The following is a 24,033-nucleotide window of genomic DNA, read 5'->3' on the forward strand; positions in this document are numbered from 1 at the left end:
GTGGGTGTCTCCCCCCCCCCGCCATTTCACGGTTGTCATCCGGGCACTTGAAACCACCAACACTAGTTCAGTGGGTTAGGAACACAAACAGTGACAAGACAAAGAGATGGGGTGGGAATGTTCTGAACACTCTACACAAGCCCTATATATCCACAAAGTCTGCCCGATGGACAATACATGAAGAAAAAGACAGTTATGAAAGTAGCTGGCACCTCTCAATAGTGTATTTTGCACATGTAACTTCCAAACGCCAAGCGGTCAAGAATCTCAGGGTTTCAACAGAGGTATGAAGCAGAGAAGAAAAAGCTACAACACCTAAGAAAACTCAGCTCCTTTCACAGAAAGCTACTCCATTATTCTACCCTTTGGTCTATACCAGAACTTCATCCTTCTGAGGATCAGAGATTTAAAAGTGTTGCCAAAACAAGATCACTAGTTCTGTAGAGATGAGAGCAGTGTAAAGCATCTACAGTGTCAATGTCTGCAGTCTGTAAGCATATGCTAGTGCCATATCCTACAGTATCATCTGCTTAAATCAATGTTCTGTATTTAGTAGTGCAATTCATTATAGTTTACTCTCATTAAATCAATTAGTCCTAACCATTAACCTTATGAATATTATAGATTGGATCACTTGAGTGCAGAAAGTGTCACTCCTTTTTGACCAAGTCAATGTGGACTCTGGCCAGATATTCCCTGAGGGAATGGTGATCTCATGTGCACGGAAGGCATACCAAGACTCAGATGAGATCTGGCACCCAAGATGCTGGAGACCAGGCTTTTAACATGTGCACTGCAATTGCTCATTAAAGGGGAGCGTGTCATGAGGGTTAGGACCAACATTTTGGTTTCATAAAATTAACAAAAAAAAGACAACTTATTTCAATGAGTTCAGTGAAAACAGTTTAAACAGCTGCCTGCTGTGTTTGCACCTACCGATGCAGCATTGCACTGTTCCATGAGAAACTGGAAGTGAAAGTGGTAGGTCTAGCTTCAATATCCAAGATGAATTAAATGTAAACATTCAACAGCATCCGTTGTGAAAAGTAGATTTAACCAGATTTTAAAAGTTCCATTCACATATTAGTAACAGGTAGGGTAATTTGTCTACTTATAACACAACCACATCCCTTTAATTCTTTAGAAAAGAATTTTAAAATACTTGGTTTGTAAACGTAAGGTGAACTACTGAACAGAGGTTAACGAGCTGGGTATTTATATGCCTATATTTTCTTGCAGTTAAAGACAACTGCATGTAGAAATCTGGTAATAGGGGACAAGTGTTATCTAGGCATCTAAAAACTCATTTGCACACGCAATTGCAGTCATTGCACATGCAAATATAGGCTTGAGTACAATGACCTACGATCTTTTAATCTGGCCCTTATATGTCAAGCCAGAAGTCCTCTGAGTAGAGGGCAGTTTCATAATACGGAATGGAGATTTTTGACTGGTAAACTAGTAAGCCATTAGATGAGACCACAATGACCACCATCAAGTTACCTTTCTTCGCCTATCTTCCTCTGCATATTTCTCTGCATTCTTCACCATGTTCTCAATGTCATCTTTGCTGAGGCCACCAGAAGACTGGATCACGACTATGTTAGAAAATAAAGTACAGTATTAAAAAAAAAAGCTGTTTTGCATTTTAATCTCTTCCCCTACAGCAGAGATCAAAATAATCATGTCTTCTGAAGAGAGCGCTCCTACATTAATGCTTCAGCCACACCAGCTAGCCAATATTGCCAGGGATTGTTTCCTTGTACTAATGAGCCACTAGCACAAGGCATGTATTTGAGCCAGTGCAATAGTGACACCTTAGAGCAAGGGTTTTCAAATTTATTTTTTTTTCTGGTGACCCAGATGAAGAAAGTTGTTGATGCCCGTGAGCCAACGGAGCTGGGGATGAGGGGTGTGGGAGGGGGCTCTGGGTGGGGGCCAGGGGTAAGGGGTGCAGGAGGGGATCAGGGCACTGCGCTGGGGATGAGGGGTTTGGGGGACTGAGGAAGGGGGTTGGGGCGCAGGCTTACCTCCGGTGGCTCCCAGTCAGCGGCACAGCTGGGGTGCAGAGGCAGGCTTCCTGCCTGTCCTGGCACCATGGGCCACGCTGTGCCCCGGAAGCAGCCAGCAGTAGGTCTTGCTCCTAGGCGGAGGCGTGTGCAAGCAGCTCTCGCTCACAGCACCCTCCACCAGCTCCCATTGGCCAGAGTGGAGCCCTCCCGCCTAGAAGCCCAACCTGCTGCTGGCTGCTTCCGGGGCACAGTGCAGTGTCGAAACAGCCTGCCTTAGCCGGGCAGCACCGCTGACTGGACTTAACAGCTTGGTCAGTGGGGCTGACCAGAGCCATCGTGACCCAGTACCTTCCATTCCAGAACTGGGTCACGACCTATAGTTTGAAAGCCACTGCCTTAGAAAATCCTTAGTATAAACTAAGAGATCTGATAAGAGAAAAGTGCTGATCCCCAATGACATTCATTCCTAGTGACGCATTTACCACTTCTCTGCTCTCATGCAAGCATTCAACTCTTGGGCTCAGAGAACAATCCTTGTACACCTTCAAAGTAACAATGGGGTAAACAGTGAGGTGGCAAAGTTTGCAGATGATATTAAACTACTCAAGATAGTTAAGACCAAAGCAGATTGTGAAGAACTTCAAGAAGATCTCACAAAACTAAGTGATTGGGCAACAAAATGGCAAATGAAATTTAATGTGGATAAATGTAAAGTAATGCACATTTGAAAAAATAACCCCAACTATACATACAATATGATGGGGGCTTGTCCTAGGGTCTCACCCCCACTTTGAGCTTGTGAGTTCAAAGATGGGGACCTGCAGGTATTCTCCCCCCACCCTAACCCTTAGGGTAGGTTTCCTTCTCGCTGCCACCACTCGATTGATTCGGTGAATTGAGACACCCCTCTGTTCCCCCCTCCTCCTTCCAGAGACTTTCCTGGGGAAGCACAGATCAAATCACAGAGGGAGAAAGATTCCTTTCACTTCCCTCTCCCTTCCCTGCTTTCTCTGCTTGGAGACAACCCTTGTCTCCACAGAGTGGCGCCTAGCTTCCTTCCCCTGAATCCACAGGTAAGGAACTTAACCAAGTCCTGAACCTAAAAGAGTTTATTAAAAGAATAAAGAAAAAAATACACAATCTCTATGAATCCAAGATAGACATTCATAGGGTCTAATCTTATTAATCCCTGGAGAAATTTCTCCCTTTTCCTCAGTACAAACAATACAGGCAAAATTACGAATAATCAATACAAACACACAGAATTGCAGACACAGGATTCTTATATGAAATTACCCAGTACTTCTAATACTCACTAGCTTGAATAGAAGAAATTAGTTCAGAAAGATGAGCAGACTTGATTAAGCGTCTGGGCTGGTGTAGTTCCAGACGGCTAAGAACACAGAACAAAGAACACAGAGACCCAAGTTCCCGCTCTCTGGGATTTTCAAATTCTCTTCCCTGATTGGTCCTTTGGTCAGGTGTTTCACCAGGTCTGTGTTAACCCTTTACAGGTAGAACTTAACCCTTAACTAACTACTTATGACAGGGCTAATTTAGCTACAACGAGTCGGGAAAAAGATCTTGGAGTTATCGTGGCTAGTTCTCTGAAGATGTCCACGCAGTGTGCAGAGGCGGTCAAAAAAGCAAACAGGATGTTAGGAATCATTAAAAAGGGGATAGAAAATAAGACTGAGAATATATTATTGCCCTTATATAAATCCATGGTACATCCACATCTCGAATACTGTGTACAGATGTGGTCTCCTCACCTCAAAAAAGATATTCTAGCACTAGGAAAGGTTCAGAAAAGGGCAACTAAAATGATTAGGGGTTTGGAGAGGGTCCCATACGAGGAAAGATTAAAGAGGCTAGGATTCTTCAGCTTGGAAAAGAGAAGACTAAGGGGGGATATGATAGAGGTATATAAAATCATGAGTGATGTTGAGAAAGTGGATAAGGAAAAGTTATTTACTTATTTCCATAATACAAGAACTAGGGGTCACCAAATGAAATTAATAGGCAGCAGGTTTAAAACAAATAAAAGGAAGTTCTTCTTCACGCAGCGCACAGTCAACTTGTGCAACTCCTTACCTGAGGAGGTTGTGAAGGCTAGGACTATAACAATGTTTAAAAGGGGACTGGATAAATTCATGGTGGCTAAGTCCATAAATGGCTATTAGCTAGGATGGGTAAGAATGGTGTCCCTAGCCTCTGTTCGTCAGAGGATGGAGATGGATGGCAGGAGAGAGATCACTTGATCATTGCCTGTTAGGTTCACTCCCTCCGGGGCACCTGGCATTGGCCACTGTCGGTAGACAGATACTGGGCTAGATGGACCTTTGGTCTGACCTGGTACGGCCATTCTTATGTTCTTATAATGCTGAACAGATGCAGTTTCTCACGAAGCTGCTAGTAGTCTGTATTATTCTAGTTAGTGCACCTATCTAAGGAGACCTACTAGAAAGTACAAGGACAGAACTGCACTTGGAGAGGCTTGGTATAATGGCAACTCAGATAAAGGCTCTGTTCCCAGCCTTGCTAGATACTTCCTTTGTAACCATCTGCAAGTCACTTCACACTGTTCTTCAGTTACTCCACGTGGAAAGTGAGCCTGTGTATAAGGCCCTCAGGCCAAGGGGGCATTCTGGCTCAGAATGCAGGAGGAGTCTTTATCAGGTCATGGAGTTTCCTTTCACTTTTGGAGAGCAGCCCAGAGCAATTCAGAACCTGGCTTCCAGACTGTTTCCAGCCATGCTCTCCCTCCATTTCCTTCAGTGATAGAGCTGTAGCTAGCTATCAAATAAAGGTAACTTAGTTTTTCCCTACTGCTGCCCTGTGAAAACTGCCTTGTTTGAGCCAACATTGCAATCTACATTTCAAGTGGGTGGTGTAATGCAATTTCATTGGAAAGCAAGGGACAAATGTCATTGGACATTTACAACACTTCAGGAAGGGAACCAATTTTAGGTCTTCATCTCAGTAAGCACTTAATTTTTCACAGAGTATTGTAGGTGACAGTGAGCCTAAACCCTAAAAACCTAATAGCACAAGTCTATTTAAAAGTTAGACAGGGGATTAACGAGTCAGAGGTTTACAATGGGATCATGGTTGCAACCTTTGTTATACGCTACAGATAGCAAAAGGCTGGGCCGAGAATCTTGGTCCCCCATATCCGAGGGGAGGTATCTGTTGAACACCTGTAACCAGCTAATACAAGGCGACAAACAGTGCATGCTCTTGCTCCAAATGAATTTGGTGTCGATAAGGTGTTTTTTGTTGTCAATAACAGCAACAGGACTGAATCCAAAAATATTCACCAAGATCATTAAAGCAAGTTTCTAATGATGTTTTCTTCAGCTATAACCCGCAAATTCATCAAGGAATTCCATAACTCTGGAACGAAGAGGCAATACGCCATTTTTGAATGAAGCAGAAAAATTGGAAGTCAACAAATCATCATGATAGGAAAATAAAGTGTCAAATAATGCTAATTTTTCTTCAAGCTTTGTAGAAATCCAGCAATCCAGGCTAAAGAAGTTTTCCAAGCCAAAGTTATAGGGGTCTAAAACAGTGCGTCATGGTTACAACAGTAACTGTGGAGGCAATATTGCCTCTAATATTTGATTGTGTTATTAAGTAAACATAGTGACAACAGCTTCAGGTCCCCAAACTCCCTGCAGTTTAAAGATGTTGTTTCTAGGCTACCAGAATCAGCTGGTTATCAGGGGAATCTGCCTTAAGCACCTGGGTTTTAAAATTCTTGTGGCAGAGTAGCTAGGAATAAAGTACATTCTTAGTACTGTGCTTGTCTGATCAGATGCACTCTTCATGCCAGGTGTCTTGCTAATTAACCTCCTCCCCCTAACAGAGCTTGGCACACTGATGCTGTCCCATGACTAGACAATAAGCTGCCAGGACTATTAGCATATGACACTAGTTTCTCAGATGGACACTGCGCCAAGGAGCATAGCACAGAAGACAAGTGAAAACGAGCTCCTACCTGGCCCAGGGTTCCCAGTCACCTACCTCCCTGCTCAGCCCCCTCCCTTCTCTCCAACCAATGGGAGAACAGAACAGTCTCTGCCCCAAGTGCCTCTGTGGGTAGGTAGCTCTGCTTCTTGGAGGTACAAGGGGGCATGACACTGCTGCTCATCTATCACTATAAGGGGACTTCTCTTCTGCCTATATCACTGCATTGCACAGAGTGAAAGACAGTCAGGCTGCTTTCAATGCAACTTCATCTGCTGAAGTGAGGACTTAAAAGCTGGTCCTATTTCCCCACCAGCGACGAGTCTCAACAGGGGCTGCTCATGTACAGGGCTCATTTGAAAGGGAAGTTGGGCAACTTTAAGGTGGTAGAAGAGGGTCACAACAGCCTTTGGCAGTCTGTGCAGAAATAAAAGTTAATGAATGACCCACCTTATTGAAAGGTGCAGTGTTTTTTTTACTGAAGCCACCACCGCTGCCTCATACCACTCCACTCCCCGATTACCACATGCTCTGACTGTGCCCCATGCCATTACTGCCTCCCACTGGCTGGCTGTTTGAGAGCTGAGAGCCAACAGCAGCAGGGGCAGGGCACACTTCTGCCAGTAGGGAGAACGCAACCAGAGCTTGGTGGCCTGGGACAGAGCTGGAGACCAGAGCTGACAGGAAGCCTGGCACATGAGTGGAGTCTGTGTCCCTGGGGGAGGCAGAGTCTGGGGGGGAGAACCAGTCCAGGGTCCCAATGCCCCTCACAGCAGCAGGGAAAGGGCTCTGCCGTTACAACCCCAGCTCTAGATATGCCTCCCCACTGGCATGAGTGTGCCCCAACTCAGGGACTGGCCACAATCAGATTGGCTGTGGGAGGTGAGAGCAAATGTTAAGACAGCAACCAGAGACTGGTAGTAAGGGGTGGAGCTCCGCCCCTGCTTCCGTGATGGAGAGGTGATTGGGCCATTAGGTGGCACTGCAACCTGGTGTGTGGGCTCCTGCTCCCAGTCCTGGTGCTCAAGGTTGAACACACTGGAGCTGATACAAGTTATCCAGGAGACGTGGTAACAAATACAACTTGTCCTACCTCTCCCCTTCCCTTCATTTGTCTGCCTATCACCCTCACCTGCTGTGCCATGTCTGACTCCAGACTGTAAGCTTTTGGGGGGGCAAGGGTCACATCTAGTTTGAGACATGTAGCACACTATTGGGGTTCACACACTTAGAGGTTCATACAGAGTAGCCAAGCATAATTGCATACATTTCCTTCCCTTCACTATAAGGGATCCAATGATTGCTGCACTTACTTTGCTGTTCACGTCCTGTCCCTTTATCCTTTGCTGAAACGTGAACAATTCCATTAGCATCAATGTCAAATGTGACCTCAATCTGGGGCACGCCCCGTGGAGCTGGAGGAATTCCAACCTGGAAACCAGAAGTGCTTAGTCATTAGTTCCCCAACAGATGTGGGTTTGGTCTACAAGCCTTCAGTGTTGTGCATATTATCTTGGTAAACTGCCAATTCAACTAAAACAACCTCAAAGCAGATCCCAGGATATGCTTGTCAGAACTCATGGCAAATTAGTGGTATCTGACAGACTTAATGGGACAGATGTAATTTAATGCAGCAGCAGACTTCTACCCAGAAGCTAGGGAAGCTGCCATAAATGTCACAAGAAGAGCAAATGCTGTTTTACTACTTAATGCTAGTAAATCACTTTCTCCATCCCATGCATGGCAGCAAGTTCAATTTCCTTTAGTTAATTACTTGGGTCTATTCTGGGGAGAGCCAGGCCCCGCTTGAGGCTACCATGTTTAAATGGTGACATATTCACCATGCTTCAGGAGATGCAAAGTCCTGCCTTACTGGAGGGCTCCTTCCAGGAACTGGATTTAATATTAGAGTTGTCAAGCAGGAAGAGGCCTCTTAAGAACCCGTATAAGCTTGAGGCGGCCCCGATACAGTACAGCCCTATTCAACATGACCACTCTTGAAATTAAATTACAAGTGTCCATACAGATCAGGAGGACAAATACCTGTACAGGCTGATTACGTATGAAGACAGTCAACTAATCAGCCACACTGAACTGCAGCAGCTACGTCCTATAAACAATCATCCCTTGGAGCATGGTAACTGCAGTCTAACACAATCTAGGCTGCTCCAAAGGGACTTGAAGGGAGGGGGTGATCTGCCAGCTATTGGCTGCCTCAGGGACAACTGAGGAGCAACATGGGATCTAAGTAGGGAGTTATATTTGGCAACAGGCTCTAACATCCTAGTTCCATGGGTACAAAAATCAATGCCTCTAAGATAGTATGGCTACCGAAGGCAGGCTGACAGTAAGGCCTACTGATTTAGAAGCCTGGATCACTTTGTGCTTTATATTTGTGGGGCAGGTAAAAATCAAATGGGTTCTGTTAAAGTCCCCACTTTCAAGAGAAGGGGGGGGGGGGCGGTCAAACAAAATGGGAGGAGGCTTGGAACTTACTGAGTGAAGGTAGTTTAAGGTCATGAACATTTAGTGCAAACATACCAAAGTGAACTGGCCAAGAAGCTTGTTGTCAGAAGCCATCTCTCTCTCACCCTGGCACACTTTAATCTCCACTTGAGTCTGCCCATCAGCTGCTGTAGAAAACACCTGCAGAAGGGGGAGAGAAACAGAGTATTTGACAGCTTACAACCCCTGAATTGACCTACTTACTACACAGACTAAAGGACAGGGAACAGCATGAAAACTAGGAAGTTAGGCTGAAGGGATAAAGAACTACTTTAAATGTGTATTATCCCTCCATGCTTCTCAAGCCTTTTAATACAGTAAAGATTTTAAGGCAAAAAGATATACATTGGAAGGCACCCGGGCAAGATTTCAACAAAGGCAGTCGAAGTGTTTGCCTGGGAGTCAGAGGGGAACAAGGAAATGAGCGCTGGAGCCTAATCTTGTCAGTATTCCTGCACGACAGGGGGAAGAGCATTCTCTACGACTCCAGGCCACCAAAGGCAGTTTGGCCGTGCATTGTGCTCAGTTATATTAAGTCTCCGCACCAGTTCTCTTCAGAATGATGTGTTGATAGTAACATCATAGCACAGACACAGCCCAGTTCTGTCCCAAGACAAAAGCTCAAGGGATTTTTCACTACATGCTTATAAAGAGGGGGAGGGAAGTTGAGTTTATCGGGTTGAAAGCTACCCCCGCCCCGACAAAGAAAAGTTACTCACTAATCTGCCTCATTTTGGGCTGGATTTCAGCCTCTCCTTCCACTTGGAATTCTGTCTAGGTTTTGGGGGGTGAAAAGGAGAAGAGACTCTTCTGGGATCCCCTGCTCTCCTCCCCAATGGCTGCACATTGCAGGGACCCTCATTAGCCAGCTGAAGAAGCCCTCAGCCTCGGATGGTTGCTAGAGAGCAATACAAGGCATACCCCCCCGCCTCGGGGCAGAAGGCTGCCTTAACAGGGTTCCCAGCCCTTGCTGCAGTGAGAACTCATCTTAGCTCTGAGTGCCCAAAAGTGCTACCACATGACCACCACCAAGTCAGCTGGATCTTCACTGTGTTCAATCCCAAATGCCCTATACCTATTCCCTATGCTGGGTGTCCCACTTCTCCCTCCCCAAGCCTAGGATCATGCCCATGCTGCTCTCTGCACACAGTGCTCCTCCAGTCATGCTGCCACAAGCAGCAGAGTGAACTGTCTAGCACGACTTCAACCCTCCTGGGCAACATGGATTGGGGGGGGGGGGGGAGAGAAAAGCACACTTATCATAGTGTTCCCATGGGACTTAAATACAGGGACAGGGCAGAAACAGAACATGGGGCACCCAATGCCTGCAATTGTGCTGTCCCCAAGACAACAGCCCAGGAACTCCATTAGAAGCAGACAGTTACCAAGATGTTTAACCCTCACCTGGCTCTTCTTGGTTGGAATCGTTGTGTTCCTGTTGATGAGCTTAGTGAAGACACCTCCCAGCGTCTCGATTCCCAGGGACAAAGGAGTCACATCCAGCAGCAGCACATCGGTGACATCACCAGCTAACACACCACCTTGAATAGCAGCACCAATAGCAACAGCTTCATCTGGATTAACTGCTTTGCTAGGAGAACGGCCAAACAGATCCTGCACAGTCTGCTGCACCTGAATGAGTACAGAACACAGCCCATGTGTAGGGAACTCCTGCTATCACAGCCTTGCCGCCACAGTCCACCCCATGGTATAGTGAAAATTTATGAGAAAGGACCCCTCATTATCTGTTCTCCAACCAGCTGTCACTTCTGCCGTTCCCTCCCCCCACCCCTATTACTTCTGCCATCCAGTGGCAGAGGAGACTAAGCTTCAGGACCATGACTGGCTCCTACTCCCCTTGTCCCTCAATTTGCTCTTCATAGCACCCAGTTGAGTGGATTCAGGTGCACCCATATTTGCCCTACACCTACATCATCTAGGAGGCCAAAAGACAGCCAGTCCCCTCCTCTGGAGTGCTGTTTCCAACCCAGTGAGCCAGCAGTGAGTCACCCAAGGAAGGGGATGAAGAACTCTAGCCCCACAGAGTTCAACACTCCCACCTACACTGACCCCTAGCTCACCACACACACCAACAACACAGCAACATTCTGCTTGAGCAGAACGGGGATCATTTATCCCAGCTGGGCACAAGTCAGCACATTCCAGGCTTATTATCCCCAGAGCTGGGCCCAGCTCCTGGGACTGAAATGCAATAGTAAGCACAGAACTGTGGGACAGGTTAGAAAATCCACAGAAAGGAAGGGGCACCCCTCATCTCGTTTAGTGTATTAAAGAATAAATGAAGCCACATGAAAGGCAACACTGTCTCCAGACCCTTTTTTAATGTGGTGTTTCAGTAGATACTTTGCGCGCCACCTTTTCAGAACAATATGCTGATGAATACATCAGATCCATGGTTCAAGTATCAGGATAGGAACTCAGCTGGGTGTTTGAAACACCCCACACGGCTTTCAACTCCACTCCAAGGGGCCCACTTCCACCACTGAGATTTTAACTGATGCTCACAGCTCCTCTGCACCCCAAGCTGTGTTACTGGAGCAGCCATTTTCTGCACAGATGAGCACTGTGCTCCTGGGGAGCTGTGAGCGCTGCTCCACCTCGTCTGCCCGTGAACACTCCCTTGATACAGTGAAACATACAGGAAGACCATATAATTAACTGGAAATCTTCCCCCTAGGGGGCATGTTTTACAGTGCAAGGGGAGGCATTACTTCTGATCACAGACCTGACATTTCCCTGAGCATTGTCTGTGTGAGCACAGTTCTAAGTAATGTCAAATTCCACCCCAGCAGTGGTGTGAAGGGGAGCTGGGCAAGATGCAGTACAAGAAGGAGAAAGCTACATTACTGTGTGCAATACACAGGCGCAGATTTTGGTACGCCTGTGCTCAACTCAGCCTGCAGTTAAAGCTTTGAGTGAGGGTAGTCAGGGAAGCGTTATGTAACCTTGCAAGGCCACATGGTGCTAGAAAGGTATAAATAGGATACTGACATTTAAGTAGTGTTTTCCACCCCCAAAGGAGTCTCAGTACTTCAGGAAGGGCTTCCCCCACTATGGAAATGAAGCCACAGTGTGTAACACTACATAAGAGACTTGGACAGAAGGCAAGGAAAATATTGTACCCAGTTTAAACTGCAGGGACATTAGCAAGGGGGGATGCAATCACTGGATTTTGGCCAGGACAGCAGCTTTTAGTGACTTCTGTCGTGCAAACCTTACAGTCATTGAAACACGTCTACACAGCATTTGAGCACCTGCAGGAGCAGCCTCCCAGCCCTCGTCAACAGACTTGGGTTAGTGAGGCTCCTGCTAGTGCTCTGAAAGCAGCTGTGTAGACAGCGCTTTGAAGTAATCGCTCCCAGGCAAACCCTCCTCAGCAGGATACTCTGGATCCTAGATGGCTGTCAGTCACAGTAAGAACATCTGAAGAGTACCACAGCGCCTACAGAGTAAAGAGGTCTTTACTGTTCTCCACAGACTGGGAGAGAATAACTGAGGGTACGTCTACACCGTAAGCCAACCCATGGCAGTGAGTCTCAGAGCAAAGGTGAACTGATTTGGGCTGGTGCTGCAGGGCTAAAAATAGCAGTGTAGACATTTGGCCTTGGGTTGGAGCCTGGTCTCTGAGATCTCCCCGCCATCCACTGGGTGACAAGACCTGGGCTCCAGACTGAGTCTCTACACTGCTATTCTTAGCCCTGCAGCACAAGCCCATGTAAGTTGGCCTGGGCTCTGACTCTCACTGCCATGGGTCTTTCCCTCCCCCCGCATGTGGATGCACCCTAAGAGACCTCCAGTAGCAGCATGTTCCCCACTGACTTCACGGGAGCTGAACAGTTCTTTTTGGAGCCTGGAATATGAGAACACTAAATCAACAGCAGGCAGGTCCTAATGTTCAAGACTTTGCATGTCTGCAAAGCAAGTCTAAGTCACCTGCTGGTGACTATCACCATAGTATACAGGTATATCTAGGTAGCCAGTGCTAAGAGCATAAGGCCAGTGAAACCTGCTCATCACTCATGCCAGGGAGCAAACACATACCCAATTATGCATTAGCGGCATGTGACAGAATGGCTTTGCTGACAGCCAGAACAGTGAACCTACAAGATCCCTAGATGGCAAACCTAAGCTGAGAAGAGGGGGTGAATTCCACATAGGTCACAAGTCTGGCAGCAGCACACTGACTACACAAGCTGCTCTCCCAGGCTAGAGAGAAAAAGCCTTAAGTTCTTAAATCTCAACAGCACTGCTTACGTTCAGTCCACATCAGGCAGCAGGAGCCAGGAACAGAAATTTGTAACTCCTGCCAACTCTCACTGGTCTTGGCAAGGTTAACCCCGTCAGCAGTATCCTCCAGACAGGCCCCTGGATCAAACACCAACCCAAGTAGGGAGTGGCAATTGTTCTACTCACATGAGCAGGCATGCCTGATCCTGTCCCCCCACCCGACTCATTCTGCTGACTATATAGACAACTCTTCACCTACAGCATCTCCAAAGTTTCTGGAATTAGGACTTCGGTCCCCTTTAAAATGCTTCTGTGAAACACAAATAAAAGTGACTCAATCCTTGGACAAAGGCGTTAAGTGGTGTGTCACATGGGAACATACCATACCTTAGGCATTCTGCTCATGCCACCAACCAAGATGACTTCACCAATGTCACTCTTGCTGACTTCAGCATCCTGCATGGCTTTTTGGCAAGGTGCTACTGTCCTCCTGATCAGATCTGCTACAATTCCCTCAAACTGGGAACGACTCAGCTTCATGTTCAAATGCTTTGGTCCAGAAGCATCCATAGTAAGGTAGGGCAAATTAATGTCGGTCTGCAAAACAAGAATTCACTGGTTATCAGAAGCAGGAAATCAAGACAAGCAACTACATGTGGCGTTCAGTGTTATGTACTGAACTGTGACAATTGATCACTTACAGATGAAGCCAACAGGTTTCTGTAAGAATCCCTTTAGGAATCCTTTGGGGAAAAAATACCAAGTTTTCACACATATTTTAAGATTTCTGTAAATCTTCTCCCCATCTCCTATAGCCTCAGTTTAAAGAGGCTGGCCATATTTTATATTAAGGTTCCAGTTATAAATGGCTTATAAAGGATAAATTAATATTATAAGCAGGTTACAAACATGATCTGCTTATGTTAGATGTTTATAACCATGGCTATAAGCAATCCATTGACCCATTAGACTTTAAAAATTTAACTGATTAACTATTTATTGAACTATCAATCATTAACTCATTATAAACTACATCTAAACAGAAACTTAACATTAAGTGCAACCACAGATCCTCCATGGTTAAGACAAATCCCATATATTCTTCTCAGTTTCTTCAATGGTGCAACTTTTCTGTACATTTACTCTTTTTTAAATTTTATAAAGCTGAGTCAGGCCCTGTTCACAGTAACTTTTCAGAGCTGTGAATTGTTTGCTGTAACCTGCATGTGTAAACACACAGGAATGGCAGTCTAGAAACCACTAGCCCCTTGTTACATGCAATGTTTTTGATCAACATCTTCACATCACAGAGGTTAAAAAAAAAACAAAAAGGTAGAAGAAAGTGACAAAACCCCACCAAACACAGAGCACATGCGTATTTGCTGTTAAGACAGTATAGAAAAATTCACCAAATACCCCTCATTTTTATTTTTTTCAATACAGGACAGCCTACTTCACTGGGGTTAAACATATTCAGCAATAAACTGTTTTCTCAAAAACCAAACAAAATCTCTATTTTATAACATTTATGCCTGAGCATGAAGCCAACTGAATATTTTAAACGATTTCCATTTAAAATTAAGCACCAGGCATTACAATTTAGAATGCTCATTTTCTCCGACTATTTATGCAAGAGGTTTAAAATCCAGTGTCCCTGCTTATAAGTCCACTGCACTAATTTGAAGTAAGGCACAGCAAAATAAAGGCAAAAGTGCTGAGCCATACTGACACCACAAATCACTGCAAAACATTAATGCCTCAACACACACACAATGGAGCAAGTTTGCAAAATCAGAACTGGTCCCTTGTTATAGGCTAAAGCCAAGCTCTCTCCTCTTAAATAGCAAAGTCACTATGGTCATATCAAAGACTTTCCTGAAGGCTCTTGCTTATTTAACTCTTACTGGTGCAGTACAGAAGAATTTCCTGGCAGAATGGAGTGTATTTTCTAATGTAGTGCATTCTCTCTCTCTCCGGTGAGCTAGCAAACCAGACTCTGTTATGACCTTGTCAGAACCATTTATCCCTTGTGACTGGCCTAAGGACCATGCTTCCTGTGATCTCCCCACTTTGCCAAAGAATACTCCCACCCAGAAATAACAGTTCTTAACACTATTCAAATCCTGGAAATTGGAAACAGAACAAAGACAAACGCAGACACTGTCTAGTTGACTTCAACATCTAAGTGAAACTGCTCCCTTCAATGAAAAATAGTTCATTGTTTGCAGCAGATAAAGAGGAGGGTCTGGAGGCATCCGATATGTGAAGCAGAGAGTGGGAGATGTGATCCTTGGAATCTGCTCTCTGTGTCTAGTGACTACCTCCTTGTGCGCAGCTTTTAAAAGAGAGTGGTGTGTTTTTTTTAAACATTATTTTCTTGTCATTATGCAAATAAGTAGTTCAGTCAGTTTTTCATTTAAAACTATAAGATTTTGAATTGCTAGAAGTAAAGCCACAATATATCAGAAGCAGGATTATCAGCAATTCAATTCCTTGATGCCCTCCAGAGTTCTGGAATAAGTACTTGTAGCATGCAGACCTAAGAACAAGGTCAGATATTCCTACAGGAGAGAGAGGACATCTTTTGGGGTCAAAGCTAACAGGATTAATATTCCTATCCAGGAGGCAGAAACCGCCACTGTTGTTCTAAGCCTCAAGCAATTACCTTGCATCACCTAACAGATATTCAATTTTCTTGGTATTTGACAAGTAATACCAATACTAGCTTGTCAAAGCATTTCCCCACAGAATGATGTCCTTTGCACATACTCAAGTTTGTTTTATCAACCGAAATTGCTGTCTTCACATTTGGCTTGTCTTTACCTGTTAAATAAAATGTGCAAAGTGACACATCAAAGTGGCCTACGAATGCACTTTATTATCCAATCATCTCACCTGCACAGATGAAGAGAGCTCACACTTGGCTTTTTCCGATGCTTCTCTCACTCTCTGAAGAGCCATGTTGTCTTTAGTCAGGTCAATGCCCGTCTAACCAATAAGAAATGTGTGTTAAAAAAACCCTGTCAATCTCCAAAAACCCATTAGCCTGCAGCTGTCATTTGCTGTAGGTCACCCCCGCCCCACTGTAATATAAAGACATCTGCAAAAATTAGAATTTGAGTCCTAGTGCTTTGTCTGCTTATCCCCCACACTTGTAACCATAACACTCAATACAAGTATTTAATATTTTACATACATTAGCCCTAACCACCATGTGAAGTAGTTTTGTAGTAATATATCCATTAACAATTAGAAGAATTGGGGCAGACACTGTGCCTTGCTGAAGGTAACACTGGATCCATGACTGAGTTATGATTAGACTGCACAATTTCCCAGCTGCCACCCTTGTGCTCCATCTACTAGGCAGTAGCATCATGCAGCACTAGTGGATTTATGTGGCCAATTCTCTTGTAATATGAAAGGAGGTGAATTATCTGTAGGACAACCCTATAGAGACACTGTCAAAGAAAGAGACGAGCAGAAGTCTTGCTATTCTGTTTGACCTAGACTCCTGTGAGATGTCCGCTCTTTAATTTATATTTGTCTTTAGCCAAATCTGAGGAAGATTACTAAAGAGCAGCTCAAGTCATTTTAATAACCTAAATGCTAGAAGTGTAGGGTAATGGTCAAGTAAAACAAAACACATCAATACAGAAGAGGATCCTCATCCTTCTAAGGTAATTTGAGATTTCCTAGCTTCGAGAACTGGTTTTCAAAGCATTCTTAGTAACACTATCAAAATTACACATGGCACGTTATCTGTGCAAACAGATCTCATTTACCTCTCTCTTGAATTCCTTGACAATATGCTGCAGCAAGGCCTGGTCAAAATCTTCGCCACCCAAGAAAGTGTCACCATTGGTAGATTTCACCTCAAAGACTCCCTTCTGAATTTCCAAAATAGAAATATCAAAAGTGCCACCACCCAAGTCATAGACTGCAATACTAAGACAGAAAACAGAGAGAATACACCTTTTAAAGACAAAGTCTTTTGGCTTGAACACTTTCAAACTCATGAGACAGGGGTGCAGATAGTCATGTGAACCTTTACATTGCCTGCATAGGCTATTGTCTACAACGGTGAAGGCTGATAGTGGGCCTGATCCTGCATTCCTTACACACCAAAAGTCCCCATTTGAAGACATGTGACTCCTATTTAAAGTGAGAGTTTGTGATGCACAAGGAATGCAGGATCACACCCATTATGTAATTTCAGCACCTGGTTTATTGCACTATTCAATTCTTTCATCTCCTGGAGAACTGGTGAATACTAAGTTTTCCCCTGAAGAAGCCTTCTCTAAAAAGAGAGTTACCAAGCTGACATAATAGGCCCATTCCATGCACATCTGGAATTCCTGACTTCAAATGAAAGTTCTGGGTGCATATGGACTGCACTCTTGTGCTATTATGTAACCTTGGTCATTGCTATTACCTGCCTTACTAGGGAGTGCTTCTCCAGGAGAACATCATACTCACCAATGCTCTGTGCCTACCACTGACCAAAGTAGAAAGACTGGAACTGGATACTGCAGTTAAACCAGCCTTAACATTTTTATTAAAAGGAGAGTGCACTCGTGGTTTGCCCCCCATAAAGTCATAAGGCAAATTAAGGTATGGAGCTAAAGCCCAGGCATTTCAGGAGTTATGAGACAGCTTTTGGGAAAGGCCAGGAGAAGCAGAGAGCGCTTACACAGCACTGTAAACTATGAAAAATTCTCTTCAATAACATGAATTTAGAGTTTGTAAGATCTATCACAGCAAAATTGTTATGGTAATACTGACACGCAGAGGATAATAAAAATAAATGTCTTAACGGGAACATCAGGAAACAAATGCTTTCCAGTAAACCAGAACCTGGATAGAGATTTTTACGCTAATTTAATCTTAAATATAAGGAACCCATCAACTCAATCATCTTGAAGAACCACGCTAAGAAGCTGTTATTACTAACCACAGTTGAGTGTTCTTAAATTAGTGGTGTGTAGTTGTGCTGCTGTGGAGCTACCGTTAACCAATTTAAGATGCAGGTTGAACATCTAAGATCCACAGGTTTTTTTTTAAACTGGTAAGAATGGAATAAAGCTCTGAGAGCAACTGCACACAATAGATCACTGTGGGATCAGTTTAGCAATAGGGTATGAACTAGTATCTTAAGCAGCACAAAGTCTTAAATTATTTACAAAACAGAACCCTAGGGTGCTCTGGCTAAGAGGGGTGGGGATTACTAGCAGACATTTACACTTTGTCTTCAGACTTGTCTAGACCGTAAGCCAGGGCAGCAGCAGTTGGTTCATTGATCACTCTCAGAACATTGAGTCCAGAAATCTGCCCAGCATCTTTAGTAGCCTGAAAAAGAGAAGAAAGTTGACCAGTGAGAGAAGTTAAAATCTCTGCTTACAGACACAGGAAATCCAGGAGCTTGTGACCCTACCTGCCTCTGAGAATCATTGAAGTAAGCAGGGACAGTGATGACAGCATTCTTTGCTGAGTGTCCCAGGTAGTTTTCTGGAAAAGAAAAAACAGCAAGTTATTGTAGTTAATAAAAACTTCAGACCCACTCTAAAATGTTGGTACTTTGTTTCTACTCCCTCAGCTATAAACAGAACATGGGTCCTCAATCTGGGCTTTGTGACTTCCCTCCCTTTATGGAGAGAGTCCCAAAGCTTTTTTCATTTTTAACATTGGGGTCGCAGTATGCAAGAGCTTGTGACCCCTTAGAATAGCAGTCACCTCAAGACATTTCTATACTTTCCACTAGTGATCAGACAAAACTGGTTAGTGTGAATTCACCTATAACATTTGCAGAATTCTTTGCTTTTATAGGCAGTAGAAAACAATCCTGAGGCTATGCCTTTACTTTGGAATGTCTTATATTTGGTCAACAGACTGCTTACCCGTTTACTATCATTTGTATGATTTGTTTGTTCAGTATAAATATTTTCCACAGCAGGTTGATATACTGCAGATTAATGGTGACAAAAATGTAATTTATGATTAATCAGAAAAGCTCCAGGTTTTCTCGCACATCTCTATTCAGTATCATTACTTGCTGTTCTCTTTCAATCAATATTGAAAGTAGAAAGTCATCACCAAATGCAAACAAACCTGTGCAAGTATTTGGATGCATGCTACCCACCTCAGAGACTTCACAGTGCTTTATTTTGTTTGCTTTAATATCCTTACAGTATTCTATCCAATCTAATTTACAGCCTTTGTGGTGACTGGTCCATCTGGGATATGGGTTGGCCTGCTGCACAACACTAAAGACCGCCATTTCCAAAATCTGGAGGCAATCTCTAACCGCCCACACACTGCAACTCAGTCTTCTAGGCCTGTCCTTCCATCCCTGCTAGGCCTTGGTAGCTACTACAAGGTTGAATCTATGTATAGTCAACACCCACTTGCAGTCTTACTTGTTGATCACTCGATATTGGGGTGCAAAAGTCCTCTCCAACCCAGACAGCAGGTGAGGAGTAGTGAGGGTTCCAAAACTAAATGTCAAACTACCCCACCCCACTATAGTTGGGGGATTTCCTTGAGATCACAGTAGGGATGGAAGGGGAAAAGAATCGTCAGCTCTGTGGGCCATCACTCTGGCAGAGCTCCACAGCCACCGCTAGCTAGGGAGAAGTACTTCACAACATGAGGTCCCTTTAACATTTCTTCTCTTGCTGATGGATATCAACTAGCCATGTAAGAACCAACCCACCCCATCATCATTCTCATCAGTCTGGTTGCCACATAATGCAACTGGGTAGAGCTTAACTCCACATGGAGAAAAGCAGCAGATTTAAGAAGCTGACATGTCACAGCTAGCTAGGCAGAGGACCTAACCCTGTCTGAACAGGAAGTCAAACAGCTGCTGTATAGACCAAAGGCTAGCAGGTATTTGTGGCAGCAATCACTATGCCAAAGGAGGCAAGTATTAGGAATCTGTAAATGGCAAGTTTCACAATATGCACGTGTATCTGGAAGAGATGACGACAAGTGTGCACTCCTTCACAGCCAACAGACATGACTGACACTTTGCTTGAAACACTCATGTATTTCAAGACTCTGCAAACTGAGATTCTGAATAAGAGCAACCAGGAAAATGCTTTGCTGGAAGCTCTAACTCGGTCAAATACTCTAACTGGGTCAGTACAAAATTAAGGGTCTTTCACTCTCCTGAGGGTAAAACAGCTTACTACCTTATCCCTACACAATCTGATGCAATTCAGGCCATGGTTTAGAAGGGTTCTAGAAGAAGGAAGTTTGTATTATGGCTGAAGTACGCCCAATATATTTATCAGACACCTAGTACCAATACCAAGGTTTGACTTGTTTGAGCACAAGTTTAACAAGGTAAACACCTGGCTGTACCAACCTGCAGTCTCCTTCATCTTCATTAATACAAAGGCACCAATTTGGCTTGGAGAATACAGCTTCCCATGCGCCTCTACCCAGGCATCACCGTTGGAGGCACGGACAATTTTAAAAGGAACATTTTTACTGAAACACAAGAATTTCATATTGAGTAAAGTTTGTCTAGATAACACTGAATGCATCACACAAGACTAAGTCATGATCTGAGGACTTCAGTAATTCAGCCAGAGGCTATGGGATCTATTACAGGAGTGGGTGGCTGAGGTTCTGTGGCCTGCAATGTGCAGGAAGTCAGACTAGATGATCATGATGGTCCCTTCTGGCCTTTTAGTCTATGAGTCTAAGGCCTACTCTGAATACATAGCTGGTATTGCTGGTTAACCTGAAATTGGCAAATACTTAGTGACACCTTGGTTTTAAAGGGAGAGATCCTATAGTAAACCTTCCCCTAACAGCCTCAGATGCAAGAGAGGCACCTGAAAATACCATTTGCAAAGATCCCAGATGGAAACCACCGCATTTCTTGGAAAAGGTCAATACCAATCAGTTTGATTCAGCTATGATGTATCCTGGCATCAGTTACAGCCGAGGACCCCGAGTAAGCTCAGGGTTGTCCAATCTGCTCCCTCCCAAAGGGACCTATATAGGCTGTCAGCCTCCTGACACCACTCAACTCTGAAATATGGACTCTGGAGCCCTCATTTGCTGCACTGCAGTTAGTGGTTGCTTCCCTTTCACCCCACCCTTCTACCATTGCAACCATTCAGCTACCCAGACCAATCTCACTGCCCATTAAGTTCCTTGCTGCTGTCCTCCCCACTTCTCCTTTACAGCCACCCTTCCCCCATTACTCTCCTCTCCAATGAGTACACCCAGTTATCACGTACACAAGAGCTAAAATGTGCTGTTGCTACAGAAGTCACAATTAGAACCCAATGTGTACACATTACTCTAATCCAGCAACAGAGTCTTATCGTAACCTGACCTTTCACATCCCCCAGCTCCCTTGTTTTTTTCTTATATCCATTTGTTATATCAACTCTTTATTTACAGTAGATTTGTAAGCTCTCTGGGATAAATACAGTGTTTTCTGAGTGCTGTAAAATAACCAGAGCCTCTTGCTTGCTTAAGTCCAAAATAACATAAGACCTATATCATTAAAAAGCCAGAAGAATGTTTAAAAGCTTTCACGCTCATCTGTGTTGGACAGAGTAATTTTGCATAAAATATCTGCATAAGATTCAGTTTTCTAGACTCAGGTATACACAACTTTCTGCAATATTTTGCAGAAAGTGCTGGAATTAAGGATATACCTTAAGTTGTAAATACACAAGGCTTTCTGGACACACAATAAAACCAGTGCACACTTAAAACTGAACAGTTTCATTTAAGAATCCCAGTGTAAACTGTGCCATAATTACTTTTATGCAAACTTTATTTCATGTTAAACAAGATCAAATCAGTGGTCCACCTAGTCCAGAAGCCATCCTCCGACAGTGGCCAGTACCAGCTGATTCAGAGGTAGATGCAAGAAACCCAATTGTGGACAATTAAGAGTCAGCCTTCACATATGGAAAAGATTTTCCTAAGCCCCCCCGTCAGCTAGTGGTTGGCTTACATGTCTCATCCACTTAAATATCTAACCATATTTTGAATTCCTAAACTCCTGGCCTCTGATATCCTGTGACGAATTCCACAGGATACTTTATGAACTAGATAGAAAGTATTTCCTTTAGTAAATTGTAAGCATGCTGCTTTCCTTTTCATTAAACATTTTTGTATTATGAGAGTTTCCTAAAGTGAGGAAAATAGCTTTGGAGTAGGACAAGCCACTAGAACTGAATTGCAATCCCAGGGAGAAGTGGCCATTAAATTACTGTTCCTCTCCCTCCAATGAAAAATAATGGCTATTCAGTATCCCAGTCACAAGGCATCTGCTCACAACTTTTATATGATAGACATTATGTAGAAAGTATAACTTTCCTTGTAATTAAGTGAATATTATGTGTGCAGTGTTCTATAACACGAGGACTCAATCAGAAGTGAGATGCAGGAAATCCTCAAGACAGGGGCTCACAGGGTTCTGTACAGTACAAAGTACAGTCAGCACTTTGTCATTTGATCCATTTCTCTTGCCAATGCAGAGGGCACCAGCTATATTGCATTGTCAAGAACCAATTACACTTATGAGTCCGTCCCTGAAAGCTTAAAAACATCATTAATAAAATGCAGTGAAACACAGGCTAAACTTCTGAGGAATAGGAGTAATCAACATGTGGGACACTACGCACTGAGTACCACGTCCCATCATGTGCAAACAGCACTTTATTTTAGGCCATGCATGGGCGCACTGCACTCTGCAAATTCTCTTTCCAGAACAGGGGAATAATTTTATTTAGTTTTACTTACATATCTTTCTGTACTTCAGAATCATCATAGCGCCGTCCAATGAGACGTTTGGTAGCATAGAACGTATTGTGTGGGTTAGTTACAGCCTGTCGTTTAGCTGGCATCCCAACCAATCGTTCACCATCAGCTGTAAATGCTACAACAGATGGGGTAGTTCTGGCACCTTCGGCGTTTTCCAGCACCTACATAAAAATGATAAGAGGCTATAACCCAGGAAAACTACCTGCGAAAGTGGCAGCACTGATTCCCTCCCTTAGATCCAGATTGTTATACACTAGTAGTTATCAGTTACTCACTTTTGCTTGTTTTCCTTCCATGACTGCCACACAAGAGTTAGTTGTGCCCAAATCAATACCAATAACAGCACCTTTGACTGCTTCTGAGCTGCAAAATATATTCAACACAAATGTTAGGGTTACAGCAACTAGTGAAACAACCAGAAAGCTTTCTCTCCTTGCAAGATGATGCGGGGAGGGGAGGAATCACTTTTCAACCAGATTCTACCCGCAGTTGGGGAAGCAAATCCATTTTCCACTCTAGAGTAATAGAGGAAATTGGAGAACAACCCAGCTTATGTTGGAAGTCAACTTGGTATCATCAAATTGTGGTTCTGTATTAGATTTGGTCATTCCAGGCATTTGTTGTGTCTAAATTCTTACTTGTTTTCTATGTTCCACTGTGAAATCCCCTGGACTTTTTAATTGGCTAACATCACACTTCAAATACTTAAAAGTCTGTACACTATTTGTGAGTGTGGTCCTCCAAAGACTGATGTCAAGTCAGTTCTAACATCCCTAAAGGCCTTATTCCCTCTCCCCAAGCAGAATTAAGCTAAATAAGTAGGGCTGTCAAGTGATTAAAAAATTAATTGCAATTAATCGCACTATTAAACAATAAAAGAATACCATTTAAATATTTTTGGATTTTTTTTTAACATTTTCAAATAAATTGATTGTACAGTGCTCACTTTATATTTTTTATTACAAGTATTTGCACTGTAAACAAAAGAAATAGTATTTTTCAATTCACCTAATACAAGTACTGTAATGCAATCTCTATCATGAAAGTTGAATTTACAAATGTAGAATTACATACAAAAAACCTGCATTCAAAAATAAAACCATGTAAAATATTAAGAGCCTGCAAGTCCATCCCTACTTCCTGTTCAGCCAATTGCTCAGACAAACTTGTTTACATTTGTAGGAGATAATGCTGTCCACTTCTGTTCTTGCTTTCAGAGGACATTGTAAACAAGGAGTTCTCATGGCACTGTTGTAGCCGGTGTCCCAAGATATTTACGTGACAGTTGTGCTAAAGATTCTTATGTCATCCCTTCATGCTTCAATCACCATTCCTGAAGACATGCGTCCACGCTTATGACGGGTTCTGCTTGATAACAATTCAAAGCAGTGCAGATTGACGCAAGTTCATTTTCGTTATCGGAGTCAGGTGCCACCAGCAGAGGGTTGATTTTCTTTTTTGGTGGTTCAGGTTCTGTAGTTTCTGCATCAGAGTGTTGATC

General features: G+C 43.7%; 1 protein-coding gene and 1 non-coding gene across 3 annotated transcripts in view; both read right to left on the bottom strand.

Moving 5' to 3' along the window:
* The window catches only part of HSPA9 (heat shock protein family A (Hsp70) member 9), an 81,858-nt gene that overhangs the window by 4,477 nt on the left and 53,348 nt on the right, over positions 1–24,033 (bottom strand). For both annotated transcript variants that reach the window (XM_039484080.1, XM_039484079.1), the window contains exons 3-14: positions 22,808–22,895; positions 22,512–22,693; positions 20,104–20,228; positions 18,169–18,242; positions 17,977–18,083; positions 16,520–16,682; positions 15,633–15,725; positions 13,125–13,334; positions 9,894–10,121; positions 8,526–8,630; positions 7,298–7,415; positions 1,504–1,598 (exon numbers count right to left, since the gene is read on the bottom strand). In XM_039484080.1, coding sequence (XP_039340014.1) covers positions 1,504–1,598; positions 7,298–7,415; positions 8,526–8,630; positions 9,894–10,121; positions 13,125–13,334; positions 15,633–15,725; positions 16,520–16,682; positions 17,977–18,083; positions 18,169–18,242; positions 20,104–20,228; positions 22,512–22,693; positions 22,808–22,895 — 1,588 coding nt within the window. The remainder of the gene's footprint in view (positions 1–1,503; positions 1,599–7,297; positions 7,416–8,525; positions 8,631–9,893; positions 10,122–13,124; positions 13,335–15,632; positions 15,726–16,519; positions 16,683–17,976; positions 18,084–18,168; positions 18,243–20,103; positions 20,229–22,511; positions 22,694–22,807; positions 22,896–24,033) is intronic.
* Positions 9,007–9,077, bottom strand: LOC120371212. The gene has a single exon (XR_005584207.1). It is a non-coding gene; the product is annotated as a small nucleolar RNA SNORD63 (small nucleolar RNA).

This window comes from Mauremys reevesii, linkage group 8 (assembly GCF_016161935.1).
Source record: "Mauremys reevesii isolate NIE-2019 linkage group 8, ASM1616193v1, whole genome shotgun sequence".
Taxonomy (NCBI): domain Eukaryota; kingdom Metazoa; phylum Chordata; order Testudines; family Geoemydidae; genus Mauremys; species Mauremys reevesii.